Here is a 27,708-nt window from a genome sequence, read left to right as displayed (position 1 = left end):
ATTTCTCTGATGTATTTTGAAATGGCCCTGCAAAGCTGTCTCTTGGGAAAATCTACATTCTATAGAGAATCCCCCTCCCTTTCTAGGTCTATTTCCTGATCCAGGAAAGAATTAACTAAGATTCTGGTACCTTTTTACGTCTGATAAGAAACATTTACAATCTGGCGGCTTCATCTGCATAATAATCTTGGTCTCCACAACTCCTTCTCTTAACCCAGATAGTCCATTCTATTGATTTCAGGTCTTTAGATAAAAATCAACCAATTATTAATCAGAACATCTTTTAATCCGCCTATGACCTGAAAGTCCCTCCCCTTCAAATCGTCCCACCTTTCCGACTAAACCAACGTACATCTTAGATGTATTGATCAATGTCCTATGTCCCTAAAATGTATACAATCAAGTAGCCGGACTGCCTTGGGGACAAGTTCTCAGGACCTGGGGCTGTGTCACAGGCCACCGGTGCTCATATTTGGCTCAGAATAAATAACTCCCCAAATTTTACAGAGTGACTCCTTTGGTGAACACCAGGAATCCAGACCCACCCACCCTCACCCTGGACCCCACAGAGCCAAGCCCTACCCATGTCAGACTCCCCTGCCCTCCGGCCAACCCCTAGGTCTCAGACACCACTGGCACTGAGGGACTGCACAGGCCTGGTAGCATGCCTGATGTTCCTTCTTTATTAAATGACGGAGTCAGGATGTTGTGATTACAGTTGAAGGTGACGTGTTAGAAAGGACAGGTGCATGAAGGCAGAGAGTGCCCACAGACTCGGCTCTCGAACCGGGGCAGGAGGGAACAAGGTGAGCTGTGCAGCCCACGGGACGGGCGGGCTGGGTGGACACAGCCCCCCAGGTTGGCCAAGCTGAGTCTCTGGGCGAGTGGCTCCCAGGAGAGGCCTGGCTGAGCAGGCAGAGCACCCTGGGACCCCAGGGGCAGAAGGACTCCCGCCCTCCAGTCCCCAAGACCCAGGCCCGTCTCCACTCACACACGCCACCTACATGTGACGTCAGCCCTGAAAAGGTAACAGGAAAGTTCAGAACAAAAACAAAACCCCAAAAGTAAAAAGGCTACATGTAGCAGAGTAATACCGGAAACGTTATATACACAGGCGGTGATGGCCCCCTCGGAAGTGTCCGGGTCACTTAGGGGGCACTGCAGAGGTCCCTGTGGCCAGAGCTGCGGGGCCTCAGTACACGGAGCTGTTCCGGATGCCACAGCACAGCACCATGCTCAGGATCATCTCGAAGATCTGCAGGAGGGTGGTGGGGGGCGCAGTCAGCACAAGGCCCCGCGGAAGGGGCAGCCCAGAGAACAGGCCCTCCGCCCCCGCCCGCTCACCATGATCACGGCGACCACGATGGCAGCAATGCCGATGAGGTACAGCTTCCCGGAGAAGAGGTCATCGATCTTCTGGTGGCAGTCCTCCTGCAGGGGTGGCCAGGCACGCGTGGTCAGGGACCGGGCCTCGGCTCCCGGCTTCCCGTTGTCACGCAGTAATCCGTGGTCACCACAGAAAGCGTAGAGGGGAATCCTGGGAACAGCCCCCCACCCCCTACCCACCTCGGAACAGGCGGGTGCAGCAGCCCGGCCTCTGCCGGCTTTCTATCTTCCACCCGTTTTAACATAAACGCGAAATGCCTGGGACACACTGTGCCCTTTTCCACTGAGATCACGGTCATTGGTGTCACTAGACCCCTAAAGCATCACTGATGACGACTTCCACTGAGGCCTCAGCAGGAAACTTCCACAGGGCACTATACGGCCTGCAGGCCCTGCCAGCTACAGGCTGTCAGGGGCGTCCACACCCACGAGTGCACATGTGGAGCTGGGGGTGCAGGTGAGTTCCCACCCCCCAGAGCCTCCACCTTCTTCACCCGGAATGCGCAGCACAGGGCGCCTGCCTTCCTCGTGGGCCAGATGCGGTCCCACCCCAACCCTCCCAGCAGACCAGCCCTGACAGGGGCCATGCCACCCAGTGTGGTCGCTCCCTGTGGGGCTGCCGTGTGACCTGCCCACCCCTAGGACCCCACCCAGGGGCGGGACATGCGGGGGGTCAGGTGCGGCCCCGCCGGCCTCGCGCACCTTGAAGAGGTTGCTGATGATGTTGCTGCCCGAGGGACACAAATTGTTCTTGAGCACTGAGGTGGTCAAAGCAGTCAGTGTGCTGGAGCCGCAGCAGTCAAGCTGCAGAGAGCAGGGGTGCAAGGTCAGCCCTGGATGTGCCCATGGGGAGGTGGCCAGGGGTACACAGCGCTCCCCACTGCAGAACGCATCCAGGGGCCAGCCTTCCTCCTCAGCTGCGCTGCTCAGAGCTTTCCGCACCCTGGGCCAGCCTGGCCCACTAGGTTCCCACCCGAGGACCAGTTGAGCCCAGGGGTCCTGGAGGTCCCAAGGGCACCTCCTGCTCCTGAGGTCTGGGCGGAGGCAGGATTCATCCAGGACCAGACACACCCCGCCGGGTTCCCGGGGCCCTGCTCCCCGCCCTCGCCCCCCGGGGCCGCACCGTCTCGTGGAAGGTCTTCACCACGGCCTTGGCGTTGTTGGCGTCATCATCCACCACGGCCTGCTGTAGGGCCTGGTCATAGAACTGCTTCACGTCCTTGGCGATCTGGGGGAGGGGTGCGGTCACATGCACAGGGGGAACCTCCCCCTCCTTGCCCCCACCCCGCCCCGCCCCAGGCGGACGCACTTTTCCCAGGCTCTCCCTGGGCAGGGTGGCTTCGAGGCCAGACCCCAGAGGACAAGGACTCTGCACTCTCAGCTGCCCCGGGAGTGCTGGGACACGGGAGGCTGGCCTTGTGCTCAGCCCCAATGCTGCCTCCTCCATAAAGCCCCTGGAGAGCCTCCTGGCAAGTGGGACCCAGGAGGAGCCCAAAGAGCTCCCACAAGCCATGAGTCAGCCCAACCCCCACCCGCGACAGGAGAGGAGGGTGCCCCCGTCACCCACCCCGCCCTGTCCCTGCACACCCAGGCTCACCTGGTCCTTGTTGACAAAGCCCCAGATGCCGGCGGCCACCTCACAGGCAAACAGGATGACCAGGCAGGTGAAGAACTGGAGCCGGGCAGTGGCCAGAGGGAGGAAAGAGGGCAGGCTGTAGGCGGGGCCCAAGGACACACACCCAGGTGCCCAGCAGGCGTGTCTGTGAGGGGCTAGTGGGAGCCACCAGCCCACGACCTGACCAGGAGTGAGCGGCTTATGTGGAGCCCTGGGGCACAGAGGCTAAAACTCAGCGCAGGGAGGAGCCGTCAAAGCCCAGGATGTCCCCACGCGGCACCAGGCTCCACAGGACGGGGTGGATGGGGCGGGGCGTGTGGTTTGGGGTCACAGGCTGGTGAGTCCAGGATGTCTGCAGCCCCCAGGGAGGCGTGTGCAGCAGCATGACCCCTGACTGATCTTCCCCACCCCCTTGTTCCTGCTCCCCACGGAAGGGGGAGCCATGGGATCTGCCTCAGTTTCCCCCACTGGAGACACGGGCATAGGCTCCCTCTTCCTGGACTGGCCAGGCCCTGGATGGCACAGCCAGGCCTGGGCTTCCCACAGGGGGCGGTGTGCCCGGGACGCCGAGGCTGGCCTCAGAGCTGAGGCTTGCTCCGTGTTGTATTTGTGGCTATTTTTTGACAAAGAAAAGCGGTCACGTAGGAACTGGCCACGATGGAGACCAAGCACAGTGGGATTTAATTTAAAAACCAAACGGGAAAAGCAGGGCACAGGAGCCACCTCCCCCAGAATTCTAGGCTCCGCCCTGAGCACCAGCTCTGCCCCCTCCTCAGGGCCAGACGCAGCCCCCAGCCCCTCCCCGGCCCAGGCGCAGGCCCGCCTCCCTGCCTTACCGTCCCCAGCAGGCACTGGGATTCCTGGATGGCCCCGTAGCAGCCCAGGAAGCCGACGAACATCATGACAGCGCCCACAGCGATGAGGATGTAGATGCCTTGGGGGGAGAGAGACACCGGGTGGGTGCCTGCACACTCGCCACAGCCCAAGACCCCGGAGGGTCCTGGGTGCCGAACCCACCACGGGCCGCCCAGCTGGGAAGATGGAGGGTTGCTGACTGCCAGGGCTGAGCAGCAAGGGACCTCACATCCCAGCCTGGCCTGGTGAGTTTTCTGTGCCTCAGTTACCTCTTCCATGACACAGGACGGAGACTAAGGAGGCCACATGGGGACTGTGCACCTCATGAGTGCTCTGAGTGCTGGCGACAGGTGCTTCGCAGGGATGACACCTGCGGTGGGGCCCGCCACCTGCCACACCCACCACCCACCGCCTGCACCTGCCACCCGCCACCCACCGCCTTCACCCGCTCCCAAAGCCTCTGGGACTCGGCGTGGGGTGGGAGTGGCATCAGAAGGCACAGAGCGGGCCCCGCTGTAGGCCGGGGTTGAGAGGGCAGCCCAGGAACCGGAACTGGAACCAATGCTGCCTCCCCAGTGTGGTGCGAGAAGAGGGTGGGGGGCCCTGCTGGCTCCTGCCCCCCAATCTGGGTTGCACAGCAGCACTTCCGTTACGGGACCTGCATTTGAACCTGGCTGCTGTGTGGGGAGGATCAAGTTGGCTTCCTAGGCCCTGGGCTGAGGGCTGAAGCCCAGCACCCCACCTGGGACAGCTGGACCAGGGCGTGTAGGCCAGCCCTCCCGAACTCCCCCACGCTCCCTGGCTGGGCAGCACGCACCTGGGGAGGGAGAAGGCGCCGTCCAAGGGTGGGGGGTGCACTGTGGGCCCGAGACATGGGCCCGGCCACCCAGACAGGGCCCTGTACGCTCGGGACAGCTGTCAGTGTCTCTCACTGCCTGCCCACTCCCCTATCCCTCAGCAGGCAGGGGCTGCAGGCAATGCAGAAGGCAGCCCAGGCCCCCTCCTCGCAGCCAGGCCCGTTGTCCCTGCCCAGCCAGTCCAGAGGAGAAGGTGCCTGGGGCAGGACCCACCGCCAGGCAGAGAACACACCCAGATTTGGGGCTCGGCCACCCAGCCTCCTACCTGGCCAGATGAAGCCTCTGCCAGGAATGCCCTGCAGGTGGCCACCTCCTTACGGGCACGGCGCCCAGGAGCCAGGTCTCCCTCCCCTCAGGCCCTGACACTCCTGGGTTGCAAGGTTGGGTTCACTCAGGGGTACAGGTCAGGAGGGGCGCGTTGCCTTTTTTGGTCCTGACAGGAGGTGGGAGGCTCAGGGCTGCCAGACCCCCTGCCAGGCCCCAGCCCCACCCCAGCCTCCTCTCTTAACGCCCTTGGGCCTAACCCACCGCACCTGCAGCGTCTCTGAGGGGAGTGAGCCCAGCAAATCCACCCTGTTCCCAGCGCAGGAAAAAAAGCCCTTGGCAAGGCCCAGCCCGCATCAGGGACAGCAAGAGGCTCCAGAAGGCCGATTCTGGAATGGGCGAGGACTTGGTGGCCAGAGGAGCTCCAAGGGGTCCCTGTCCAGTGGGGGCCCAGGCAGAGCCCACGTCGGGGGTGGCAGGTCCTGTGGTCGTGTGGCCAACACAACGGCAGGCTCCTCCAGCCCAGGGAAACCACAGCCAAGGACCGAGGGTGGGCGGCTCTGGGGCTGGAGCTCTGATGTGGCCACGGTGACACCATGCAGGTCAGACACCTGCTTCCAACGCCAGCCTCACGCTGGCATCATGGGGGCAGCACCATGGGGCCTCAGCACAGCCTGTGACCTCTACTTCTGCCGAGAGTGGGGCGCAGGAAGGAGGCCTGGCATACCTCTCTGGGGTGTCTCCTGTCCTCGCCCCAGCCCGAAGCTAAGTGACCCTTCAGCTCCTCTCCGGCCACACGGCGCCCGACGCCGACCCAGCAGCGGGAGCTGCTCCAGCCACAAGCCTTGGCCGCCGGGTGCCTGGAGAGTGACCCCTTCCAAGAACACCTGCCTCACACCCACAGGCCCCAGGTCCTGGAGAAGGGGACTCGGTGGCAGGGGCAGCCCCTCCTGTCCCTGGACAGGAGTACGAGGAACGTGCTGGGGGCAGCCTCGTTCCAGGCCGGGGATGCTGTGGTTGTCACTGGCTGGACTGGTGGCCCCGGAGGACAAGGCCCAGGATGGCTGGGAGGCCCTTCTGGACCCCAAATATCCTAATGATCTGGGAAGCGGGGAGCAAGAGGCCCAGGAGGTGCCTCCAGTAGAGATGCACCCTTGGAGATCGGAGGATGCTGGCCGGGCTCTGCCACCCACAGCCCAGGCACATGGGCAAAGCTAAGCCGAGTGCTTCTGAGGACACAGGCAGGAGCGCCCCAGCTGCATGCAGGGGGTGGTCTCCACATGAGCCCCTGGGACAAGCAGCCTTTCCCGTCCTCCTGACACCACCTGTGAGGGCACCACGGCCCCGAGAGAGGCCAGGAACCTATGGGCAGGGCCATGGGACCCTCCCTAGGATCGGCTGGGCCCAGAAACCCTCCGTGGGCCACAGGCTTCTGTCTCTGGGGAGGACAGGGACCATCCCTGTTGACACCGTCTGGACCCCAGCACCGGCCCTCTGACCCATGAGCGGGGCATAGGGAAGAAGGAACAGGCACGCCGTGTGGCCAGGGCCCTCACCTGGCCCTGGGGTGACTGGACAAAGAGGTGGGACGGTGCAGGTGTGGGGCCATTTCGGCCTCCTGGGGCCCTGGTTCAGCAACCAAGCCAAGCAGCCTCCGTAACTGGCAGGGGGCCTGGCCCTGCAGCTTCAGGCCTGGGGGCACCTGCCGGCTGAGGGAAGCCCTGAGGACTGGGGACACACAGGCTGCCCACCTCACCCACCCCTCAGCCTGTGAGGACAACAGAGCCATCCCAGGGGCCTCCTTTCAAGGCCAGAAGCATCTCAACAAATGCTCCCAGAGCCCCACCAGCACCAGCCCTGCCGGGGGCACCAGGAGGAAGGGCGCTGCTCTCTGCACAGTGAGACGGCCCTCCTCCTCCTCCTGGCCTTGCCCCTCCCCTCCTCCTCCTCCATCACTCCTGCTCCTGCTCCTGGGGGCAGGGAGGGCAGCCCAGTCCCCCACACGCAGCCTAATAAGGCAGCAAGGTGCAGCTGCCTGCAGGGGCAGCTGAGTCACACCAGCCTCTGGGGCGTCTCCACCCCTCTCCACCCCTCCCCTGCCCCGTCTCCACCCCTCACTGGGTTCTATCCCTTGAGCTCCATCCCTCCCTCCCGGGCTCCACAGTGCCAGCTGCTTCGGCTGCTCTGTGTGGCCCAGGCATCCAGCCCCACCCTTCTCAGGGAGCCTCCCCCGAAATAACCCCACACTTAAAATAAGCAAGGTCTCCACACAGTCCCTGCCCAGGCCTAGCTGCCACCCCCTGCCCTGGCTCAGACCAGAGGGGCCAGCAGGCCACAGGCCCACCTCCATCTCAACCCTTGTGCCCAGAGCCCTTTCCAGGGCCGCCTCCCTGCCCACACATGCCATGCCCGACTGTCTTTCACCCTCCATGTCCCCATCCAAAAGGCTAGGACCTGCCTCCTCCTGGAAGCCCTCCCTGAATGCGTCTGCGGCCACATGTGCACTCACCTACATAGAAGGTGTTGGGCGCGGGCTTGTCTCCCAGCTCCAGATACAGGAGGTTGGTGGTCTGCGGGTCATGGCGGAGCCACAGGGCCACACCCAGGATCACGCCTCCAGCCAGCTGGGAAAGAGCGGGAACAGTGTCACATGTACGAAGAGCACTGCAGCAGGGAGTGCGCCCACCCCACACGCAAGGCCTAAGCAGCCTCCTGCCTTGCTGGCTCCCGAGCAGGGACCAGGTGTCAGCTCTGCTGCTGGTTTTCGCAATGCCCTGAAGAGCCCCGGGAGTCAGGAGCATGGGGCAGGTGCTTTGGCCGCCATCTACTTGGAGCCTGGCCCTGCCCTGCACCTGTGGAGTGTGACTCCAGGGCAGGACTGCCAGGAAGACACGGGACGCCAGTTAAATCTGCCTCTCAGATGAAAACAGAATACTTCTTTAGGGTAAGTGTGTCCCAAATATTGCACGGGACATACAAAAAAATAATCTGGTGTTTATCTGAAGTTCAAGGTGAATTGGACGCCCTGTAGTTTCATCTTCCGTATCTGGCCAGAGGTGATACCAGGACCTGAGCATCCCAGGAACACTGCCCCCTCCTGCAAGGGTGTGGCAGCGCTCCAAGAGTTCTGAGGTGGCTGGGGGACTGCTTCTGTCTGGGGGTGCTGAGAACTCTGGGGTGGGGGCACCCCATCTTTGCTGCCAGGAGGAGAGGGTAGGATTTGATGTTACCAGGCCAAGCTGTAGGCACCAGGGCCTGCGGGGTTTGTGGGATACATCCCTGCTGTGGGATGTCAGCCCTGGGAAGGGAAACTTGGGAGGAAGGACACTGCTGTGGTTTCCAAGATGGGCTGGGGGAAGGGGTGCGCAGAAGCCGGCCCAGCGCTGTTGCTCAGCAGCTGGGGCAGGAAGCAGGCTGTGCTGGGAGTCTGGCAGGTGGGGATGGGGCTCACAGAGAGGAGAGGCCTTCAACACCGGGTCGTCCGGTGTGCACACAACCAACTCTAGCCAGGTGGGGTCTGCCCTTGAGACTGGGCCCCAGACCAAGCACAGCCCAGCCCACTCTGATCATCTGACCAGGCCAGGCACGTGCCCCAGGCCCCCCTCTGCACACACCAAGGCCCCCTCTCTCCCTAGGGGCAGTGCCCAGCCCTCTGGTAGTGGGAGAGGACACAGGCTTGTCCTCTGCTGTCCCTGGTGCCTAGCACCATGCGGGCACACTGCAGCCATGTGATCCCCATAAATGACCAGTGACCCTGAGTCCTGCTGCCTCTATCCTCCTCCACTTCAGCACCCCTCGGCCTCTTGCAGAGGCTCCTCCCTGCTAGACGGGGTGGGGGCTGGGTCCCCTTCAGACCTCTCCTGGGGTTTCTTCCTGCTTCAGGCATGAAACAGGGCCCCACAGCCCTCTAGCAGCCTGGGGACACTGCGTCCCTAGGACACAATTGGTCAGTTCCAGGGTCCCTGGCCCACAGCAGGAGGCCCTTGTTGCTGGACAGTCTGGGTGGGTCAGGCTTTACCCCCTGCTGCTCCAGGAGGACAGTACAAGAATCCCCTAAAATCTGGTCTGGCAGACGAGCCGTGCACAGCCCTCAGAGGCAGGGATCACCCAGGCCAGGGCGTGCTGAAGAAGCCTATGGGGTCAGGGCCCCACAAGTGCGGCCACCATCCGACTCCCATGGGCCTGGGCGAGTCTTCTTCCTCCTCCGTGCCACTCTCAAGGAGGGCCAGGCCCTGGGGGCTTCCTGGAGGAGGAGGCAGGGGGACAGGAGATGAAATCAGCCAGGTGAGGAGGCACCCGGGGGGGGCCACGAGGGCACAACCCCCCTGGCGGAGAATGCCAGCCCAGAAGGCAGCTGCTCCCAGAGCTGAGTCGGAATGCTTGGCTCTGCCACCAGCTGGGTGCCAGGCAGGTCCTGTCCCAGCAGCTGAGGCCTTGCCTCACCAGCACCAGGCGCCGACCCCACCACAGATGCAGGGCTGCCGGTCAACTGCAGAAGAGAAACTGAGGGCTGGACCCAAGAACACCACCTGGACAGCCCCACTCCTGTTCCAATGGCCCTGGCCAGGGAAGCAGGGCCCCAGGGTGGGGGTGGGCAGGGGGCTGTGCTCAGCAGAGTGTGAGCTTCAGGCCCCAGCACCATGGCCTGCACCCAAGGAAAGCCCTGAGGACTCCCCGGTCAGGCCGGTCTAGGGTCTAGGGCCTCGGTGAGGGTTCGGGTGGGTGGAGGAGCTGGGGGCTCTATACCTCTTCCCCCTTTCCCTCACACTCCTGTCTCCCCTCCTCTGGGACCTGAGCTGGGCCTGGCAAACAATAAGGCCAGAGGGGGCTGGGCGTGGTAGCAAGCGCCTGTAATCCCAGCACCTTTGGAGGCTGAGGCAGGAGGATCGCTTGAGCTCAGGAGGTTGAGGCTACAGTGAGTTATGATTGTGCCACTGCACTCCAGCCTCGGTGACAGAGCAAGACCCTGTCTCAAAAATAAAATAAGCCTCATAGGGGCTGCTGGTGCCAGCAGCCATGGGGCTCTCACCCCAAAGGGGCTGTTGATGGTCCCCCTGTAGCAGGACTGCCAGAGCACCTTCTCCACACACCCAACACAACAACCTGGGCTGTGGTTTCTCAGACCTTCTTCTGAGGAGCTGTGCCTCCTGCCCTCCTATGGGAGTTTCAACTCAATTTTCACACTTTGGTTTAGCGAGGATGGCAGCCTACTTCCCCCGCCCAGGCCCCAGACTGAAGCTCTTCTGTGCCGAGTGGAAGGTGCATTAGAGTCACCAAGGGCCCAACGTACACCTGCGGGCAGCGCTGGAAGCCATCTGGCAGCTGGGACCCCACGTGTGCCCCTCACATGACAAGGCCCCAGGGAGGCCAGGGGCCCCTGGCTTCCAGAATCCTGCAGGGGCAGACAGCTCCTGGTTCTTCTGTGCCCATTATACCCGTGGGAGCACAGGGAGGGCCGTGGACAGTGCAGGAGAGGCAGGAAGGGTGGGGGCTGGGGGGTGGCCCCAGAGAGCCTGGCTGTCCTCACCCTGCTGCCCTCCTGAGCTGGCTCCAGATGCAGCCTGGCGGGAGGAGGTGGTGAGGCCGAGAGTTGCCGTGGTAACTCTGGCTTCCTCCAGGGCCTTTGAAAACATTGCTTATTTTGTTTTGAAACTGTGGTCCAGAGACCGTTTTGAGAGCTGTTCCAGGACAGAGTGGGGCAGGTGGATGGGGGAGCCTCATCCCCACAGAGGCCTGGTGACAAACCCTGACTCAGCCACAGGAGCTGTGGGGCCATTGGAAGGTCCCCAGGCTCCCCGTTCCTCAGTGTCCCCCTCTATAAAACAGAGCTGATCATGGAACCGTGCCTGGCTCAGAAGCTGCTCTGTAGAGGCCCATCCACCCCCAGCCCTCCCTGGCTGGGCAGGGACCACCCCTCCTCTAGCCTGGGCGCTGAGGGGATGATCCCGTCTAATGGGCATACCGTCCTAACAGAAAGGTAGTGATGGCAAAGCTTAGCCTAAACCCCAAACCTGCTAATGGTGGGACTTCAGGCCACGTTGCAGCTTCTTGCTGTGCTCTGGGAAGGGGCTCCTGTTCAGACTCCAGGGCCGTATGGGGAGGCTGCCCCTAGACAAGCCCCGGCCCCAGGCCTCTGCCGAGGGTTGCAGGGAAGGCTGGTCCTGGCCTGCAGGGCCTGAAAGAGCCTGGGCCAACACCAGGAAGGACCCGAGGGCCCATGTGACTTTTAATAGGGCAGAACAGCTGGGCCAGAAGGGGGTGGGAGGGACAGCCGGAAATGGGGGTGACGCCAGCCTGTCCACCTCAACTGTCCCCGAGGCTACAAGTAGTAGTCGGGAGCCACCCTGGGTGGAAAAATGGGGCAAGAAGGAGTGCCAGGCACTGGGCAGAGGCCTCACCTGGGCCTTGGTCTTCCCAGCCCTAGCATGGACAAACAGGGGGCCATGCCAAGCTCTCCGACCTTCAGCAGGGACCTTGAGCTGGAGCTAGGTGACAACAATGGTGGTGATGGTCACTCCCGGTTTCTGGATGAGGAAACGGAGGCGGAGGGACCCCCCTAGGGCCACCTACGAGGGAGGGCAATGGCAGCACCAAATCCCCAAGCCCCATGGTGGGAAAGGCACAGATGCCCCTGCCCCATAACAAACCCCATGTGGCAGGGCTAGAGGTTCCCCAGAGTCAGGAATGCGAAAGACACCTGCTCTCCGAAAGACCTGGGGCAGAGCCAGGTAAAGGACCTGTGCCCTGAACGTATGCAGAGCTTTCCAAACTCAACAGCAAGAAAACTGGCAACCCAGTCTTTGAAAGATGGGCAAAAAACAGGAACAGACCCTTCCCCGCAAGATCCACACATAGCAAAAAAGCACATGAAGAGATGCTCCACCTTGCCAGGGATCAGGAAACCCAGGTCAAGCTGCAGCCACATCCCGAGCGCACCCAGTGGATTGGCTGCCACGAAAAAGACCAACCACACCACATGCTGCTGGGGGAGGCAACTGGGACGCACACAACGGGGGCTGTAAAACGGTCCAGCCACCTTGAATAACCGTTTGGCAGTTATGTAAAACTGCTGCTTAAGTAGTGAAACCCACATTCACCACATGACCCAGCTGCTCCATGCACAGGTATTTACCCAGGAGAAATGAACTTAGGTTCACACAAGACTTGTACACAAATGTTCTAGCAACGTTTCTTGTAAATGCCCCAAACTGAAACAACCCATATGCCCACTGACCGGTGAACGGGTGAACCTGGGGTCCGTCGCTGGCTTGCACATGTGGGTGCAACCCTGCCCGGCAACAAAAGGAACAGACCACTGACCGGTGAACCGGTGAAACCTGGGGTCCGTCGCTGGCTTGCACATGTGGGTGCAACCCTGCCCGGCAATAAAAGGAACAGACGAAGGGCACACCACAGCACAGGTGCACAGACGACGGGCATGCCACAGCACGGGTGCACAGACAACAGGCATGCCACACAGACAACGGGCACGCCACAGCAGGGGTGCACAGACGACGGGCACGCCACAGCACGGGTGCACAGATGACAGGCATGCCACACAGACAACAGGCACGCCACAGCACGGGTGCACAGACAACAGGCATGCCACACAGACAACGGGCACGCCACAGCAGGGGTGCACAGACGACGGGCACGCCACAGCACGGGTGCACAGATGACAGGCATGCCACACAGACAACAGGCACGCCACAGCACGGGTGCACAGACGACAGGCATGCCACACAGACGACGGGCACGCCACAGCACGGGTGCATAGACGACAGGCACGCCACGGCACGAGTGGGCCTCTGGGTAATCATGCTGAACCAAAGAGGCAGAACAGCAACGATGTGCAAGTGCCTTCTGAGTCCGCTTGTTGAAGAAATGCATGCTGTGTGCACCCACAGCGACGGCCCGTGGTTGCCCTGGGACGGGGAGGAGGGGCAGGAAGCAGAGATCCCAAGGGCCCCAGGGGCACCTGGGGAGTTGGTGATGGTTTCACGGGGGTATAAATTTGTCAAAACTTACCAAGTTGTACCCTTTAAACATCTGCATTTACTGTGTGTCAATCACGTCTAAATAAAGCTGTTTGAAAAGCCCCCACATCCTAAGTCCCTGATGACTGAACTCCCCGGGGCCAGTGTTTCTTCTGGGCCCCAAAGACCACAGGCTGCCATCTTGGTGCTAACTTCTTCCGAGGCGGAGCCAACGCTTCCCAGGGGCAAGCAGCGGCATGGGAAACACCGAAGCCGCGTCCTTAGAAGTGCACTTTTAGGATCCATCAAAGTTAGGACTGGAGTAACTATGGAGCCCGATGTCAGTTAAAAGAGAGTCCCGCTTTCACGGTGATGAGGGAGGGCAGCCCAAGGCCCTTGCTGCTGAGTGCCTTTCACCAAGGCGACCTCAGGCCCATCTCAGCTTCTCTCTGCCTTGTCTACAAACAAGGAAATAAAAGTGCAGAAGCTGACATGCACACAACTTAGCCTGCACAGCAGCACTCGGCTCTCCATCACTGTGAGGTTTCATAAGTGCTGGAATCTGGAACTCCTGTCACCCCTCTCCCCACAGAGCCATCCATACAGGCACCTCCCTGCTCAAAGCTCACCTGTGGGAAGCCTCTCTGCCACCTGCTCCCACCTCCCAAGATACTCCAGCCTCCGGAGGCGCCCTCTGAGATGCCCCGCCCCCAGGATGCCCCGCCTCCCGAGATGCCCCACCCCACAAGCCGTCCCACCCCACAAGATGCCCCACCCCACAAGCCGCCCTACCCCACAAGACGCCCCGCCTCCCGAGATGCCCCACCCCCCAAGCCGTCCCACCCCACAAGACGCCCTACCCCACAAGATGCCCTACCCCATAAGACGCCCCGCCTCCCGAGATGCCCCACCCCAGGAGATGCCCCACCCCACAAGCCACCCCACCTCCCGAGACGCCCCGCTTCCCGAGACACCCCGCCTCCCAAGGCGCCCCGCCCCACAAGCCACCCCACCCCACAAGATGCTCTGCTGGGGATTGGGGATGGAGGGTGGCTCTCAGGATGGAGCCCAGGTAACCTGTGGGGTTCCTGGAGGGCTCCTTGCAAGGCTACTAAAAGCAGTGTTTGTACTCTATGAAGGATTGTTTCTTTCTTTCTCCTTCCTGGGAATTAATAAATAACAGAATCGACTTTAAAAGGGGAGCTGCCAAGCACACTGGGTTCCTGCCCAGCCTGTCCGCTGTTTCCAAGAAGCAGCTGAAAGGGAGCAAAAGGCAGCAGGCACTGCCCGGGCAGGCCTAGGTCAGCTCCCCTACCCATGCCAGCTGCTCGCTGCCCCCGCAGGCCCCGGACAGCCAGGAGCCAGAACTTCGGGTGGGAGCTCTCCAGGCCAGCACACACACCCCCACAGCTGCAGGAAGGGGCAGGGATCTGGTCGCCCCACCCATACCTTACCCCCACCCAGACGGGCCAAGTGGTCACCCCAAGTCCTGCCCAGGCACCCCAGTGGGGGACGAGGACAATGGTACATCAGCTCACCCGCCTTTACGTACAGGCTGGGCATCTGTGCGTCTCTAGTCCAGGCCCTCCCTTGATGCTCTTGGGGAGGGGGTCCACCAGGCAGGGCCACGCTGCGGGCTCTGTGCCTGCTCACCGACACCTAGGGACTGCACATATGGGAAACACACCGGGAAGTGCCCATTCGGCTCAGCCACTGGGAGGTGCTGGGGCCTGAGACACCCTCCCCAGGAGGACAGTGAGGCCCTGAGGCAGGAAGGAAAGGAGGAAGTACCCCTGGAGATAGTGGGTGGAGGGGAGGGGCTCACCAAGGTGCTTCCAGGAAGGGACGCTGGGGGCCGGAGGTGAACTGCCCCTCCAGCCTGGGTCCCCGCAGGCCAACCCCTCACTCTCTGCCCACCAAGAAGGGGCAGTGCCAGGCCTGGGTGTGGAGGTTGGGGACGGGGCCAGACTCCTCCCTGGGTGACGTAGGGCCCTCTCAGGCCCTCCTAGGTGGTGAGCAGCTGCCCCTCTGACCCCGTTGTGGCCTCCAGGGGCGAAAAGGCAGCATGGAGGGAAGAGGAGCAGGAATTCTCTCCTAGGCCAGGAAGCGGAAGCTCCACTCACAGGGCCCCTGGCCCCGAGGAAGCCGCCTGTCTCAGCATCTAAAAATAGGTGTCAGGCGAGGATGCTGGCCCTCTGGCCCCGCCAGCTGGGGGATGTGAGGAGTCACTTCCCTCGGGACCAGGAGGACGGGCACATGCTCAGAGGATGCTGGTGTCTCCCAGGCATCAGGGGTGGGGGGCACCAGTGCCCCGAGGACCAAGCCCCTTCCAGGGCCAGCTGTTCCCGAGGCAGGGAAGCCAGGAAGTCCCTAGCCCTACTCTAAGCCCCTCGGAAACCCCTGGGGTCCCACTCGGGAAGGAGCTCCAGGATCAGGACTGTTCTGGGCCCCCATCGGCCTGGGTCCTTCGCCTGTCCTGGGGTGAGTCTCACGCCCTGTCATCTGTTTTACCTACACTGTTACCTGGGGTTGAGCTTTGAGATTAGTTCTGCACCGCAGTGGATATCATGCTCCTGGCAGGGCTGTGAGGGACCTGGCCTGGCTGGGGAGAGAAGTGAGGACCCCAGGCTGCCCACCTGCCCTGATCCTGGAGCTCCATGTAACAGCACAGGGCGCCCTGCGGGGTCCCCCATCACCCAGCCCTCTCCCTCCCATCCTTTACCTTCTCTGAATCACGCCACTTCCATAACTGGGAGCCCGAGGGACTGAGGAAGAGGGAAGCAGTAACTTTCCAAACGTGGTGGGAGAGCACATCACCAGAGAGAAGGGCAAGGCGTGGTGGGGGCGTGATCCACCAGGCTCTGGCCAAGCTGGTCGCTCCCTCCTCTCAGGCCCCTAGCATTTGGAATCTCACACCTGGACTCTCAAAGCTCCCCTGCTGGGCCACCCACATCCTGGAGAGAGGCGCTTACAAGCTCTGTGCCCCTGGTCCCCCAGCCCTACCGCCAACTCCTTGAGCCTGCAGCCCTCAAAGACCTTGTGCGGGGGGTGGGGGTGGGGGGCAGATGCCTTATCCTGGCCATCCCACGGCCATGGCATTGGCGGCCAGTGCAGGAAGCCTACGGCCCCAAAAGTGAGATCCGGCTGCCAGCTGACCTTCCACACCCTTGGGCATGGCCCCCTGCCTGAGGGGACTCCTCCAGCACTGGGGGCCTACCTGGAGGACCCTCAAGGGTCTCTCATGATTCAGCACTTGCTCTGCAGCCCAGGTTGGGGGGCTTAGTTTGGGCCCAGAAACACAAAGAATGGTGTGTAGGGCTGGGGGACACTGAGTAAGTCCAGAGGTTCCTGGAAGGCTGCCCAGCATACCAGGTACCACTGTGTCCTACAAGGCAGGTGGGGACGACTTGAAGTGGAGATCACTGAAGCCCATTTCTGGGTGAGCCTGGTTCTTCTTGCCCAGAGGGGTGCTGGGAACAAGGCGGACACCTGCAGGGCTGGAATATCACCCAGCACCCATAGCGCGCCCAGCCTGGATCACAGGGACACGGGGCCCAAGCAAGGGGCAGGGCACCTGGCTCCTCTCCAGCCCCAGCCCCACCCCAACCTCAGGGTCCTGTCTAAAACCACGGTGGGTACAAGGGTGATGACCTGCTCCCTCGCACAGGCGCCTGGACTCTAAGCCTTATTGACTCTATGAGCAAAGCTCTTCCCGTGGTGCGATTTCAGGTGCGGAAATAGGGGTAGGGATCGTTTGGGGTCTGTCTCCTTGTCTGGGCTTGGAAGCAGTTATGAGAAAGGGATTGGGGGTGAACCAGATTTCTGAAAGTTGAGCTGAACTGGGCGCTGGGGTGGGTGCAGGAGAAGGACCCTCAAACCCAGGAAAGAATGGAGGGCTTTCGGGCATGCACCCTGGTGACCGTAGGGAGGGCGAGTGACTTGTCAGCACCCGGCAGAGCCACAGCCAGCCACAGGGGCGACCGGGGAAGTAGGCCCATACCTCCCTGCTTTTGCTCTGTGCCCTGCACTGCTGGACAGCCTCACTGGGGCCAGTCTGTAGCAGAGACAAACCACAGACTTCCTCTTTTCGGCCCGCTTGGCCCAGTGGCCGTTTCCCCAAAGCTGTGCAGCCAGACAGCCTGGGGGAGCCAGGGAAAGTCCACACACCCACTTGGTGAAACCAGGCACAGGATGTCCTAGCCCCCTCCCCCACAGCGCCTGCCAGGGTTGCAGCCCCTCTCCCGGAAGGACGGTGAAAGACCTGCCAAATGACAGTCATGTGCTGTCTGGAAGCGAGAAATACCCGTGAGCGAGGCTTCTAATCAGTCTCTTTCCCGGCCGGGTTTGGCTGCCCTGCCACTGGGAGGTGGCTACCAGCTGCATTAGCTTGGGGGAGCAGCCAGTCCCAGGCGGGGGACACCGCTCTTCTCCCTGCGGGGACTGGTGACACCTCTTCTGGACTCCCTGGCCAGCCCCCGAGGAGAAGACTCTTATATCCATTACACAGATGAGGAAGGCAAGGCTCCCACAGGCCAGTTTCCTGTCCCGGGACACAAACTCTCCTGCCCTGCTCCTGGCAGCAGGTGGGTCTCAGGTGCCAGCCGCCTCTGATGGAGGCTCCGAGACCCACCCAAGGGACAGGATTTCCATGCTGCTTGGCCAGGGCATCTGCAATGTCCCCCCTGCTTGGGCCCACCCCGCACCCAGGGAGCCCAGTTCTCACTGGCCCCCAAAGCGGTCAGGGCGCAGGTGCATGCTGCCCAGACCTTCCCCCTCGCACCTTGGCTTGGGAAGGGAGACAGCAAGAGTGTGAGTGTGTGTGCAGGTGGGAGTGTGCGTGTGTGCACATTCGTGTGTGTGAGTGCCTGTGCGTGTGTGTGTGGGCTCCTTCCTGGGAAAGAGGTCAGGGTACCCCAGCTGCCTTCTCCCACAGGCAAGGCCTTTTTCCTCTCTAAAATGGAACTTCTAACAAGTGCCCCATCCAGATATCCACTGTCAACCTCCTCCCCACCAGCCTCCCCTGAGCCCACAGGACTGCACTGTGTCCTTCTGGACCCTGCAGGGTTCCCGCAGCCCCTTCCCCACTGCACATCCTGCCTGTCTGGGCTGGGCTCTCTGAGGCAGAGGTCCCTTTGGACCCCTGGCCAACACCCACGCCCTGAGCCCTTCCTGCACCAAGCCCCCTGTCAACACTCAGGCATGTCAGCAAATCCACCAACACCACCAGGAGGTAGGCTCACTGAGGGCCCCCACTGCAGACGGGGAAGGCCGAGGCCCAGGACCAGAGCAGTGTGTTGGGGACTCCACCAAGGAGGCCCAAGCCCATGGCACTGTGCTCTCAGCCACACACCCTGCGACACCAGGGTGGAGGGGGGTCCACCAGGGTGGTGCCCACCAACCCCACCTCACCCAGCCTGGCATTGCTGGCTACCACTGAGCCCCAGTGGATGGGTGGGTCCACAGTGACTGTGGACGGACTCAGTTCTCAATGCTTTGCAGGGAGCAGGCCCTGGGGAGAGGAGCAGCGAGGCCTCGGAGACATTTCCTTGAGCCTTAATAACAAGCACCCTTGGGATGTGTCAGGTCTCCACCCCAGCTGCCTGGGAAACTTCCAGGCCCGCCCTGGCGACACTCCCAGGGGGCTGCCAGGGAGACCTCTCAGCCTGGGCAGGCAGGAGGGGCTCACCCAGTGCTGACGCACCGTCCAGAGAGCAAAAATCCACCTCCGGAGAAGTCCCCTCCCGTGACTCCCCTTCAGCCTCTGCCCCTAGGTCCACACTCTCCCTCAGCCCCCGCCCCCAGGTTCACACCCTCCCTCAGCCCCCGCCCCCAGGTCCACACTCTCCCTCAGCCCCCGCCCCCAGGTCCACACTCTCCCTCAGCCCCCGCCCCCAGGTTCACACCCTCCCTCAGCCCCCGCCCCCAGGTCCACACTCTCCCTCAGCCCCCGCCCCCAGGTTCACACCCTCCCTCAGCCCCCACCCCAGGTCCACACCCTCCCTCAGCCCCCGCCCCCAGGTCCACACTCTCCCTCAGCCCCCGCCCCCAGGTCCACACCCTCCCTCAGCCCCCGCCCCCAGGTCCACACCCTCCCTCAGCCCCTACCCCCAGGTCCACACCCTCCCTCAGCCCCTACCCCCAGGTCCACACTCTCCCTCAGCCCCTACCCCAGGTCCACACTCTCCCTCAGCCCCTACCCCAGGTCCACACTCTCCCTCAGCCCCTACCCCCAGGTCCACACTCTCCCTCAGCCCCTACCCCCAGGTCCACACTCTCCCTCAGCCCCTACTACCCCCAGGCCTACACCCTCCCTCAGCCCCTACCCCCAGGTCCACACTCTCCCTCAGCCCATACTACCCCCAGGCCTACACCCTCCCTCGGCCCCTGCCCCCAGGTCCACACCCTCCCTCAGCCCCCACCCCCAGGTCCACACTCGCCTCGTCAGGGGATGGGGCTTCAGGGGCCGGCAGAGGGACATCCTGTGTCTGGTGCCTCTCCCACATGCCTGGGCTGAAGCAGGCCACCACTAAGCAACGGCTGAGGTCCCAGGGCCGGGCCTGGGGAAGGTGAGCCCCTCCCAAATGGCCTCGCTGCCCCCACTGCCAGGGCAGTGCCGAAGGCCACAGTGACTCCCACCAGCGTCCCAAGCAGGCTGTGCAGAACAGCCCGGCTTGGGGAAGGTGGGATGTGACTGCCCCACTCCTCTCCCAGCTGAGAGTTCAGTTCAGCCTCCGTCCTTCCCCCTCCAAATAATCTCCCTGCCCCAGATCCGCACTGGGATCCTCAGCCGTCCAGATGGGAAACAGATGTCTCTGGTCCCACACACTGGCTCCAGGGGCCATTTTAAAAGTTTGCCCTCCCTGCCTCAACTTGAGAAACACTCGGTCCACTGGGACATCAGCCGAGTCTTCCACGAGAAGGGAGTGACAGCCTGGGGGGCACGGGGAGGGGCTTGCAGTCTATGCCCAGGGGCGTGGCCACGGGGAGGCCGCGGCCATGGACACCCACTCCAGTCCTTCCAGGCCAAGAAGGGATTTCCACCCCCTCCCCAATTCTAACACCGACAGGAAATGGAAACAAAAGGCGAAAGCCCATCAGTCACTTCCCAGCAGCAAAGACTGCGGTCAGGAGAAAGCCATTCTCAGCAAAAGACCCTCCTCCACCCACGCTGGCACCCAAAGATGCCCAGCGTGGGGGCCCCTCTTGCAAAGCAGCGGCCCCACTCCCGGACCCTGCCATCCACTCCAGGCCCCTGGTGCCACTCTCTTCCTTGTGCCAACTCAGAACCGCGGGATCCCCACTCCTGCGAGGCCTCCAGAGCCCTTCTGGGAGGAGGCCTCCGCTGGAACGTGTCTGGGTGAGGAGAGGGAGATCGGCTCCCAGGCAGGGACAGCCAAGGTGCGCGCACCCCAGCTTCTGGGCCATCCCGGCGGGAGTCTGCGCTCCTTTTAGGCGCGACCCCCAGGAAGGTCTCGGGTGGTGACCGCAGATTGGAGAGTGAGCTGGGCTGGGGAAAGAGTGAGGCGGATCGCCCCCAACCTCGGGCAAAGTGTGCGCCCCCGCCCCACCATCCAGGGGCGGCGGCTCTTGATGAGCTCATGGGGGCGGGGCGCCAGGAGTCCCGCCCGCGAGCCCCCCCCCCGTCCCCGCGAAGCAGCAGTCCGGAATCCGCGGCCAGGGACCCGCGCAGGCCCCTCCTTAGCTGAGGGGCGGCCGGGTACTCGGGTCCCGACCCGCGACCACCGCACCCATCACCACCACAGCGGGAACTGCCCGGCGGCCCCCAGAAGCCCCGGCCCGGCCGCAGAGGTGGGCCCCCGAGCACAGAGGCCCCGAAACTCGGCTCGCAGCCCTCAGCCCCAATGTCGGGGGGCGCGGTGGCCCCGGGCGACCCCCCACCCCGCCCCTGGAGCCCACAGGTGGCCCCACAACTTCGCGGCCCGCGCTGCGCCCGCGGGGCCTAGCACGCTGCCGCGGGACCTGCCCAACGTGGAGTGTGTGCCCGCCCCCTCCCGCCCCGGCCCCCGGCGCAGCCCTTACCCAGAAGACGAAATTGAAGACGAAGAGCAGGTACTTGATACACTTGGTGCAGCCCTCCACTCCCATGGCGGCGCGGGCGGCGGACGGCCTGCGGGGCGCGGGCCGGTCCTGGGCGGCGGGCGGGCCGGCGCGGGGCCTGGCGGGTGGCCGGCAAGGGGGCCTGGCGGGCCGAGGGGCGGGGGCGCGAAGAAAGGGGCGCGGGGGCGCGGTGGCGCGGGGGCGCGTGGGGCGCTGGGCGCCGGAGGCCTGGCAGGATGCGCGGTGGGGTCGCCGCCGTCGTCGCCGCCGTTGCGCGCTCGCTCTCTGGCCGGGCGCGCGCCTCGCTCAGCACTACTTATAGGGCGCCGCGGTCCCGCCCCCTCCATAGGCCCCGCCCCGGTCAGCTCACGCCCCGCCCCCGGCCCCGCCTCCTGCCGCCAGGGCGCGCAGCCGAGGGGTATGGGGTCGCTGCACCTACCCCCAACTTGGCGCGTTTCGGCCAGGACCTCAGGGCCCAGGTGCACCGTGCTGGGCGCGGGAGGCGTCCCCAAGCTGCTGTCGCGCTCCGAGCCCCCGAGGAGGTGGCAGCAGGGCCGCGCCTGAGGACAGGCATGCAGCGTCTGCCCAGGAGTGCAGCCCGGGTGCCGGGAGAACAACCCATTCCTCCCTCCCTCAAGCACCTTGGACAATCTGGGAGGGCTCCCCAAAGGAGGTGAGCACCTTGGACAATCCGGGAGGGCTTCCTGAAGGAGTTGATGCCACAGTGGTTGGCTTTGCAAAGACAGCAAGCTTTGCTCACATTGCTCTCTGGGGCTGGAACCTGGGCAGGCATGAGGCCCCCTAGTCAGTGTTGGCCTCAAGGTCCTAGTACAGGCAACCAATCCCTGTCTCACGGAAGGGGAGAATTGCTGACCCATGCTGCGGGAGTCTGCATCTGAAAAGGTCACTGGGGCCTGAGAGGGCAGCTCCCAGAACAGTGTGAAGTGTCCAGGAGGCCAGAGACACCTATAGGAGAACCTCCAGATATTGCATCTATTTCGTCTACCTCCTGGTTGTGTCGTGCCCCAGGGATGCCAGCCTCACACCGTGGCTCTTCCGGAAGGTGTGGGGCCAGGCCTGCTGCACTTACTGCTTTGGGCTAATGATTCAGAGAGTGAAGGGTGCTTTCTCCCCAGAGGAAGGAGCGAAGGCCTTTGCAGGAGATGACACACTGACGAAGGTTTCCCATGCCCTCTCCAAGAAAACTGATGGACAACAGGGCTGCATCCTGGGCGGGGGCTTACCTGGGAACCACGTGGGACCAGGTCCGGAGAACCATCCTCTAGCCAGCTCGTCTTAGAGCCAGCTCGTCGTCCAACCCAGTGCTAGCTGATAGAACCTTCTGCAACGATGGGAATGTTCTGTAACTGGATAACCCCTGGCACAGATGACTACTGGGTACTGGAAATGTGGCCACAAGGAACCGAATTTTTCATTGTGTTTCATCGTAATTTAAATTCACATGGCCCTGGGTGGCCAGTAGCGCTCACATTGGACAGAACAGCTCTATCATCATCATCTGTGCTCTACCGGTTTTCTTGGTGGTTAATTTGTAAACTGGTTTTGGCTTCATGCCTGCGTAAGAACTGCAAGCACTAGTAGTTTATGCCTGGTTTTACGTTTTGTGCCTGTCGAAGTGACATTATAAGAAAAGACACTATATGGTCACTTGAGAGTCTTCGAGGATTCTTTTTGTTTAGAAGGGAATGGAAAAGAGTTCCAGTGTGAGGAAACATTTCTCTGGATGTCCTGGACACCTGCTCTCCCATCAGCTCCCTGCTGTCCCCAGTGATGGGGACATTTCCCGTTAACGGTGTGGGCTGTGTCCTCAGCAGGGGGCGGTAGGTGGAGGGAGACACTGACTCCACTCTCAGGAAGTGGAAGGAGGGGGCAGATCCATGCACACTGTGTCCTTGACCACCAGCCTCAGAAGCAGGCCATGCCTGGCCAGCAGCCAGCCTGCCTGTCCTCTTCAGCCATGCATCAAATATTTAGTGGGTGCCTGCTGTGTGCCAGGCACTGTTCCAGGCCCTGGCTGTGGGAGCCAGGCAGCAGACCCCTCCCCTTGAGGATCTGCAACTCTGGCGGAGATGACAGGTGTCACAGCACGATGGTCATATCAGTGCTGGGGAGGGACGGAATTCCTAGGATGCTTGCTAGAGGGTCACGGGGTTGGGGCACTCCTCAACCACGGGGCTGAGGCACTCCAAGTGCAGAGGGTTGGAAGAGCCACAGTGGATCCAGGCCCTGATGCCTGAGAAGGAGCCAGCTAGGCAGAGCCGGGGAGGAGCACTCCAGACAGACAGGTGAGGTTTGAGGAACACAAGGGAAGCGGGAGACAGAGCCAGGGGAAAGGGGCTGGACACAGGTTAGGGGCAGGTGTGAGCCTGGGAGGCAGGGGGGCTGGCCTTGGGACCTGGAGGCCAGAGGGAGGCTGCATTTTATTCTGACTGCAGTGGGATGATGGAGGGCTTCATGGGCCTGACTTCTGATTGCGGGGGCAGCAGCCCGTCTTAGCTCCAGAGTGGAACTCACATTCACAGGCACTTGCAGGCTCACAGGGAAGACTGGCTATGAGGGGGTAGGAGGACCACTTCGCAGGGCCTGGCCCATGGGAGCTCCACATCTGAAGTGCCCTTCCCAGTGGCCCACTGGTGTGACCTCATGGGGACCTTGGGGATCCCATGGCTGACAAGGACATGGCTTGTGTCTGTGTGATACTGGCACAGTAGGCACCCAGAAGTGCGTCTGAAAGGGTTCCTGTTGTTAGCTGGGCCTGGTGGAGCTTCCATCCTGGCTCCAGGACAAATATCCAGGTGGACTCTGTCAGAGGATGAGGGGAGAAAGGGGAGGGGCTTGCTCAGCAGCCCGGCCTGGGATGGGAGCGCCGCTCCCTGGGCCTCCCCTGCCCTGAGAAGGCTTATGCCTGAGGAAGGCAGAGCTGCTGGAGCGATGTGGGCACAGCCGGAGGCACGTTGAGGAAGGGCAGGCGTTTGCAGCCCGGCTGGGTTCTTCTCCTCCCTGTGTGTAGGAGTCTTCCCCTCCCCGTGACTTCGGGCTGGTCCCTCAGTTTCCCCATCTGCAGAAGTGCCATCTCCCAGCATTTTGGGACAGGTGACATGCGCATATATTCCCATTGCACTTAGGGGCAGGGCCTGGCCTGTGGGAGGAACCAGGTCCCTGGTTCCTTGAAGCCATGTTTGACAGAGAGACCTTTCTGCCTGGCGTGAGGTGACTCACAGCCCCGATGGAGCACACCTTCGGTTGGTGGAGCCATTCATGAGACCATGAGACCCCTGTGCCTTGATTTCTCGTGGAATACATGAAGATCATTCAAATGAGGACAAGCAGAGGCTGTTTATGCAGTGCTCACTCTAGCAGGGAGTCGGCCACTAGCACTCCTCTTGGGCAGACACGCCCAGGCAGGTTGGGGAGTTGTACAGCTTTCTATTAAAAGGGGTGGCAGAAGAGTTTGGATGTTGTCAACATCCAAAAAGCAACCAAGGTAATAAATACGCCATATCAATAGAATAAGAGACAGAAACCATAAGATCATCTCAACAGACGCAGGGAAGGCACCCAAACACAAGCTCACACTCTTCCCTGATTAAAAAAAAAAAAAAGCACTGAACTCACTAGAAATAGAAGGGACCTGCCTCCACCTGATAAAGAGCGCTGACAAAAATACCCCAGCTAACGTGGTGCTCAGTGGTGAAAGCCGGATAGTTCTTCCCCTATGATCAGGAGTAAGGTGGGGTGAATGCTCCCCACTTCCATTCAACACTGTCTGGAAGGCTCTGGCAGGGCAATTAGGTAAGAAAAAGATGTCAAGGGCACCCATATTAGAAAGGAAGAAGTAAAATGCTATGTCTGAATATCTGTGTCCCCCCAGTGTTGAAATTCTTACTCCCCAGGTGATGGAATTTGGAAGTGAGGCCTTTGGGAGATTAGGTTATGAGGGCAGAGCCTTCCTATATTGGATTAGTGTCCTTATAAAAGAAGTCTTAGAAAGACCCTGGGCCCTTTCCTTTCACTATGGGGGGGACACAGCGAGAAGACAGTCATCTATGAACCCAGAAGTAGGCCCCGACCAGACACCCAACCTACTGGTGTCTTGATCTTGGACATCCCAGTCTCCGGAACTGTGGGAAATACATTTGTGTTGTTTATAAGCCACTCAGTTTATGGTAGTCTGTTGTGGCAGCTCAAAAGGACTAAGACATTAAACTTTCTATTTGCTGATTATATGACATTATATATAGAAAATCCACTAAAACCCTTAAAACTAATAAACATGCATAGCAATGTGGCAGGATACAAGATCAATATACAAACATCGATTTTATTTCTATACACTAGCAATGAACCATCCAAAAATGAAGTGAAGAAGACAATCTCATTTATAATATTGGCAAAAAGAACATACCTAGAAATAAATGCAGCAAAAGATGCATAAAACTTGTGTACTGAAAAATACAAAATATTTTTGAAAGGAATCAAAGAGTATCAAATTAAATGGAAAGATATTCTGCAGTCATGGATTAGGAGACATAATGTTAAGATGGCCAAACTCCCGAATTCATCTATAGCTTCACAATCTCTATCAAAATCCCATCTGTCTTTTTACAAGCTGATGCTCAAATTCATAAGGAAATACAAGGGTTTCAGAATAGCCAAAACAATCTAGAAAGAGAAGAGCGAAACTGGAGGGCTCACATTTCCTGATTGAAACTTACTGCAAAGCTACAGTAATCAAGACAATGTGGTACTGGCATAAGGATAGACATACAGATCAATGCAGTAAAGTTGAGACTCCAAGAACAAATCTTTGCATTTATGGTCAATTGATTTTTTTAAAGACTGTTCAAGTGCAGCAGTGAGAAGGCGGGAAAGAGTAGAACGAGGTGTTCCATCTGTAACTGACTGTGAACAATCAATTGAGATAACTCACTACCTTCAGACCGGCCATCAGTTGATTTTTGATAAGGGTACCAAGACAATTCAATGGGGGAAGGAATAGTCTTTTCGGAAAATGGTGCTGGGACAACTAGATATCCATGTGCAAAAGAATGAAGTTGGACCCCTACCTCATGCTGTGCACAAAAATTAACTCAAAATGGATCGTAGACCTAAATGTAAGCACTAAAATTATGAAATCCTTAGGAAGGCCAGGCGCAGTGGCTCACACCTGTAATCCCAGCAGTTTGGGAGGCTGAGGCGAGTGGATCACCTGAGATCAGGAGTTTGAGTCCAGCCTGGCCAACATGGTGAAACCATGTCTCTGCTAAAAACACAAAAATTAGCTGGGCATGGTGGTGGGCGCCTGTAATCCCAGCTACTGGGGAGGCTGAGGCAGAAGAATCGCTTGAACCCAGGAGGCAGAGGTTGCAGTGAGCTGAGATTGTGCCATTGCACTCCAGCTTTGGCGACAGAGAGACACTTTGTCTCAAAAAAAAAAAAAAGAAAAAAGAAAAAAAAGAAAAGAAAAAATAAAATCCTTAGGAAAGAACATAGGAATAAATCTTGGTGACCTTGTGTTAAACAATGGTTTTTAATATACACTACCAAAAGCACAGGCAACAAAAGAAAAAATAGATAAATTGGACTTGGCCAAAGCTAAAAACATTTGTGCATCAAAAGACACCATCAAGGAAGTGGAAAGACAACCCATGAAATGACAGCAAACATTTGTGAATCATCTATTTGATAAGGGACTAGTATCTAAACATGTAAAGAACTCTAACTTATCAACAAGAAGACAAACCACCTACCTTTAATGATGGGCAAAGGATTAGAATAGAGCTTGCTCCAAAGAAGATGTACATATGACCGATAAGTTCATAAAAAGATGTCCCCATCATTAGTCATCAGGGAAATGCAAATCAAAACACAGCGAGATACCACGATGCACCCATCAAGATGGCTATAAATAAAAGAGACAGACAATAACAAGTGTTGGCAGAGGTATGGAGAAGTTGGAACCCTCCTTCATTGCTGGTGGGAATGCAAAATAGTGCAGCCACTTCGGAAAACAGACTGGCTGTTTCTCAAAATGCTAAATATAGAGTTTCCATAAAAATCAGCAATTCCAGTCCTAGATATACGTGTGTGTGTGTGTGTGTGTATCCAAGAGAAATGAAAGCATATGTCTGTATAACAATATGCACATGCATGTTCATAGCAGTACTGGTTTGTTTTGTTTTGTTTTGTTTTGTTTTTTTGAGACAGAGTCTTGCTCTGTTGCCCAGGCTGGAGTGCAGTGGCGCGATCTTGGCTCACTGCAACCTCTGCCCCCCGGATTCAAGAGATTCCCCTGCCTCAGCCTCCTGAGTAGCTGAGATTACAGGCACGCACCACCATGCCTGGCTAATTGTTGTATTTTTAGTAGAGATGGGGGTTTCACCATGTTGGCCAGGCTGGTCTCAAACTCTTGGCCTCAAGTGATCCACCTGCCTCATCCTCCCAAAGCGCTAGGATTACAGGCATGAGCAACTGCACGCAGCCAGCACTAGTTTTAATAGCTAAAAAGTGGGAACAATTCAAATGTTCATCAATGAATAAATAAATAAACAAAATATCGGTCTATGCATACAGTGGAATATTATTCAGCCATAACAATGAATGAAGTACCGATACAAGCTACAACATGGATGAACTTTGAGGGTATGATGCTGAGGGAAAGAAGCCAAACCCAAAA

General features: G+C 59.9%; 1 protein-coding gene across 2 annotated transcripts; it reads right to left on the bottom strand.

Annotated features, from left to right (window-relative positions):
- Positions 1-660: 660 nt before the first annotated feature.
- Positions 661-27,080, bottom strand: CD81 (CD81 molecule). 2 transcript variants are annotated; one of them, XM_034931948.4, is made up of 8 exons: positions 20,994-27,080; positions 7,487-7,601; positions 3,838-3,935; positions 2,984-3,058; positions 2,510-2,614; positions 2,089-2,190; positions 1,345-1,431; positions 661-1,255 (listed from the first exon to the last, which is right to left on the bottom strand). In XM_034931948.4, the coding sequence occupies exons 1-8, from the start codon at positions 21,057-21,059 to the stop codon at positions 1,193-1,195; spliced, it is 711 nt and encodes a 236-aa protein (XP_034787839.1). In that variant the 5' UTR covers positions 21,060-27,080; the 3' UTR covers positions 661-1,192. The 2 variants fall into 2 exon arrangements, with proteins under 2 accessions (XP_034787839.1, XP_054949945.1); XM_055093970.2 differs by lacking the exon at positions 20,994-27,080 and adding an exon at positions 19,391-19,890.
- Positions 27,081-27,708: the final 628 nt, after the last annotated feature.

This window comes from Pan paniscus, chromosome 9 (genome assembly GCF_029289425.2).
Source record: "Pan paniscus chromosome 9, NHGRI_mPanPan1-v2.0_pri, whole genome shotgun sequence".
In the NCBI taxonomy this organism is placed as follows: domain Eukaryota; kingdom Metazoa; phylum Chordata; class Mammalia; order Primates; family Hominidae; genus Pan; species Pan paniscus.
The sequence above is the reverse complement of the archived record's forward strand: the minus strand, read 5'-3'. Positions and strand labels throughout refer to the sequence as shown.

Excerpts from the sequence above, each read along its gene's own strand:
- CD81 (XM_034931948.4), bottom strand. The coding sequence starts at position 21,059 with ATGGGAGTGGAGGGCTGCACCAAGTGTATCAAGTACCTGCTCTTCGTC. Across the intron at positions 3,936-7,486 it reads GCCCAACACCTTCTATGTAG|GCATCTACATCCTCATCGCT; the intron begins GTGAGTGCACAT and ends TCTCCCCCCAAG. Across the intron at positions 3,059-3,837 it reads CCCAGTGCCTGCTGGGGACG|TTCTTCACCTGCCTGGTCAT; the intron begins GTAAGGCAGGGA and ends GCCCGGCTCCAG.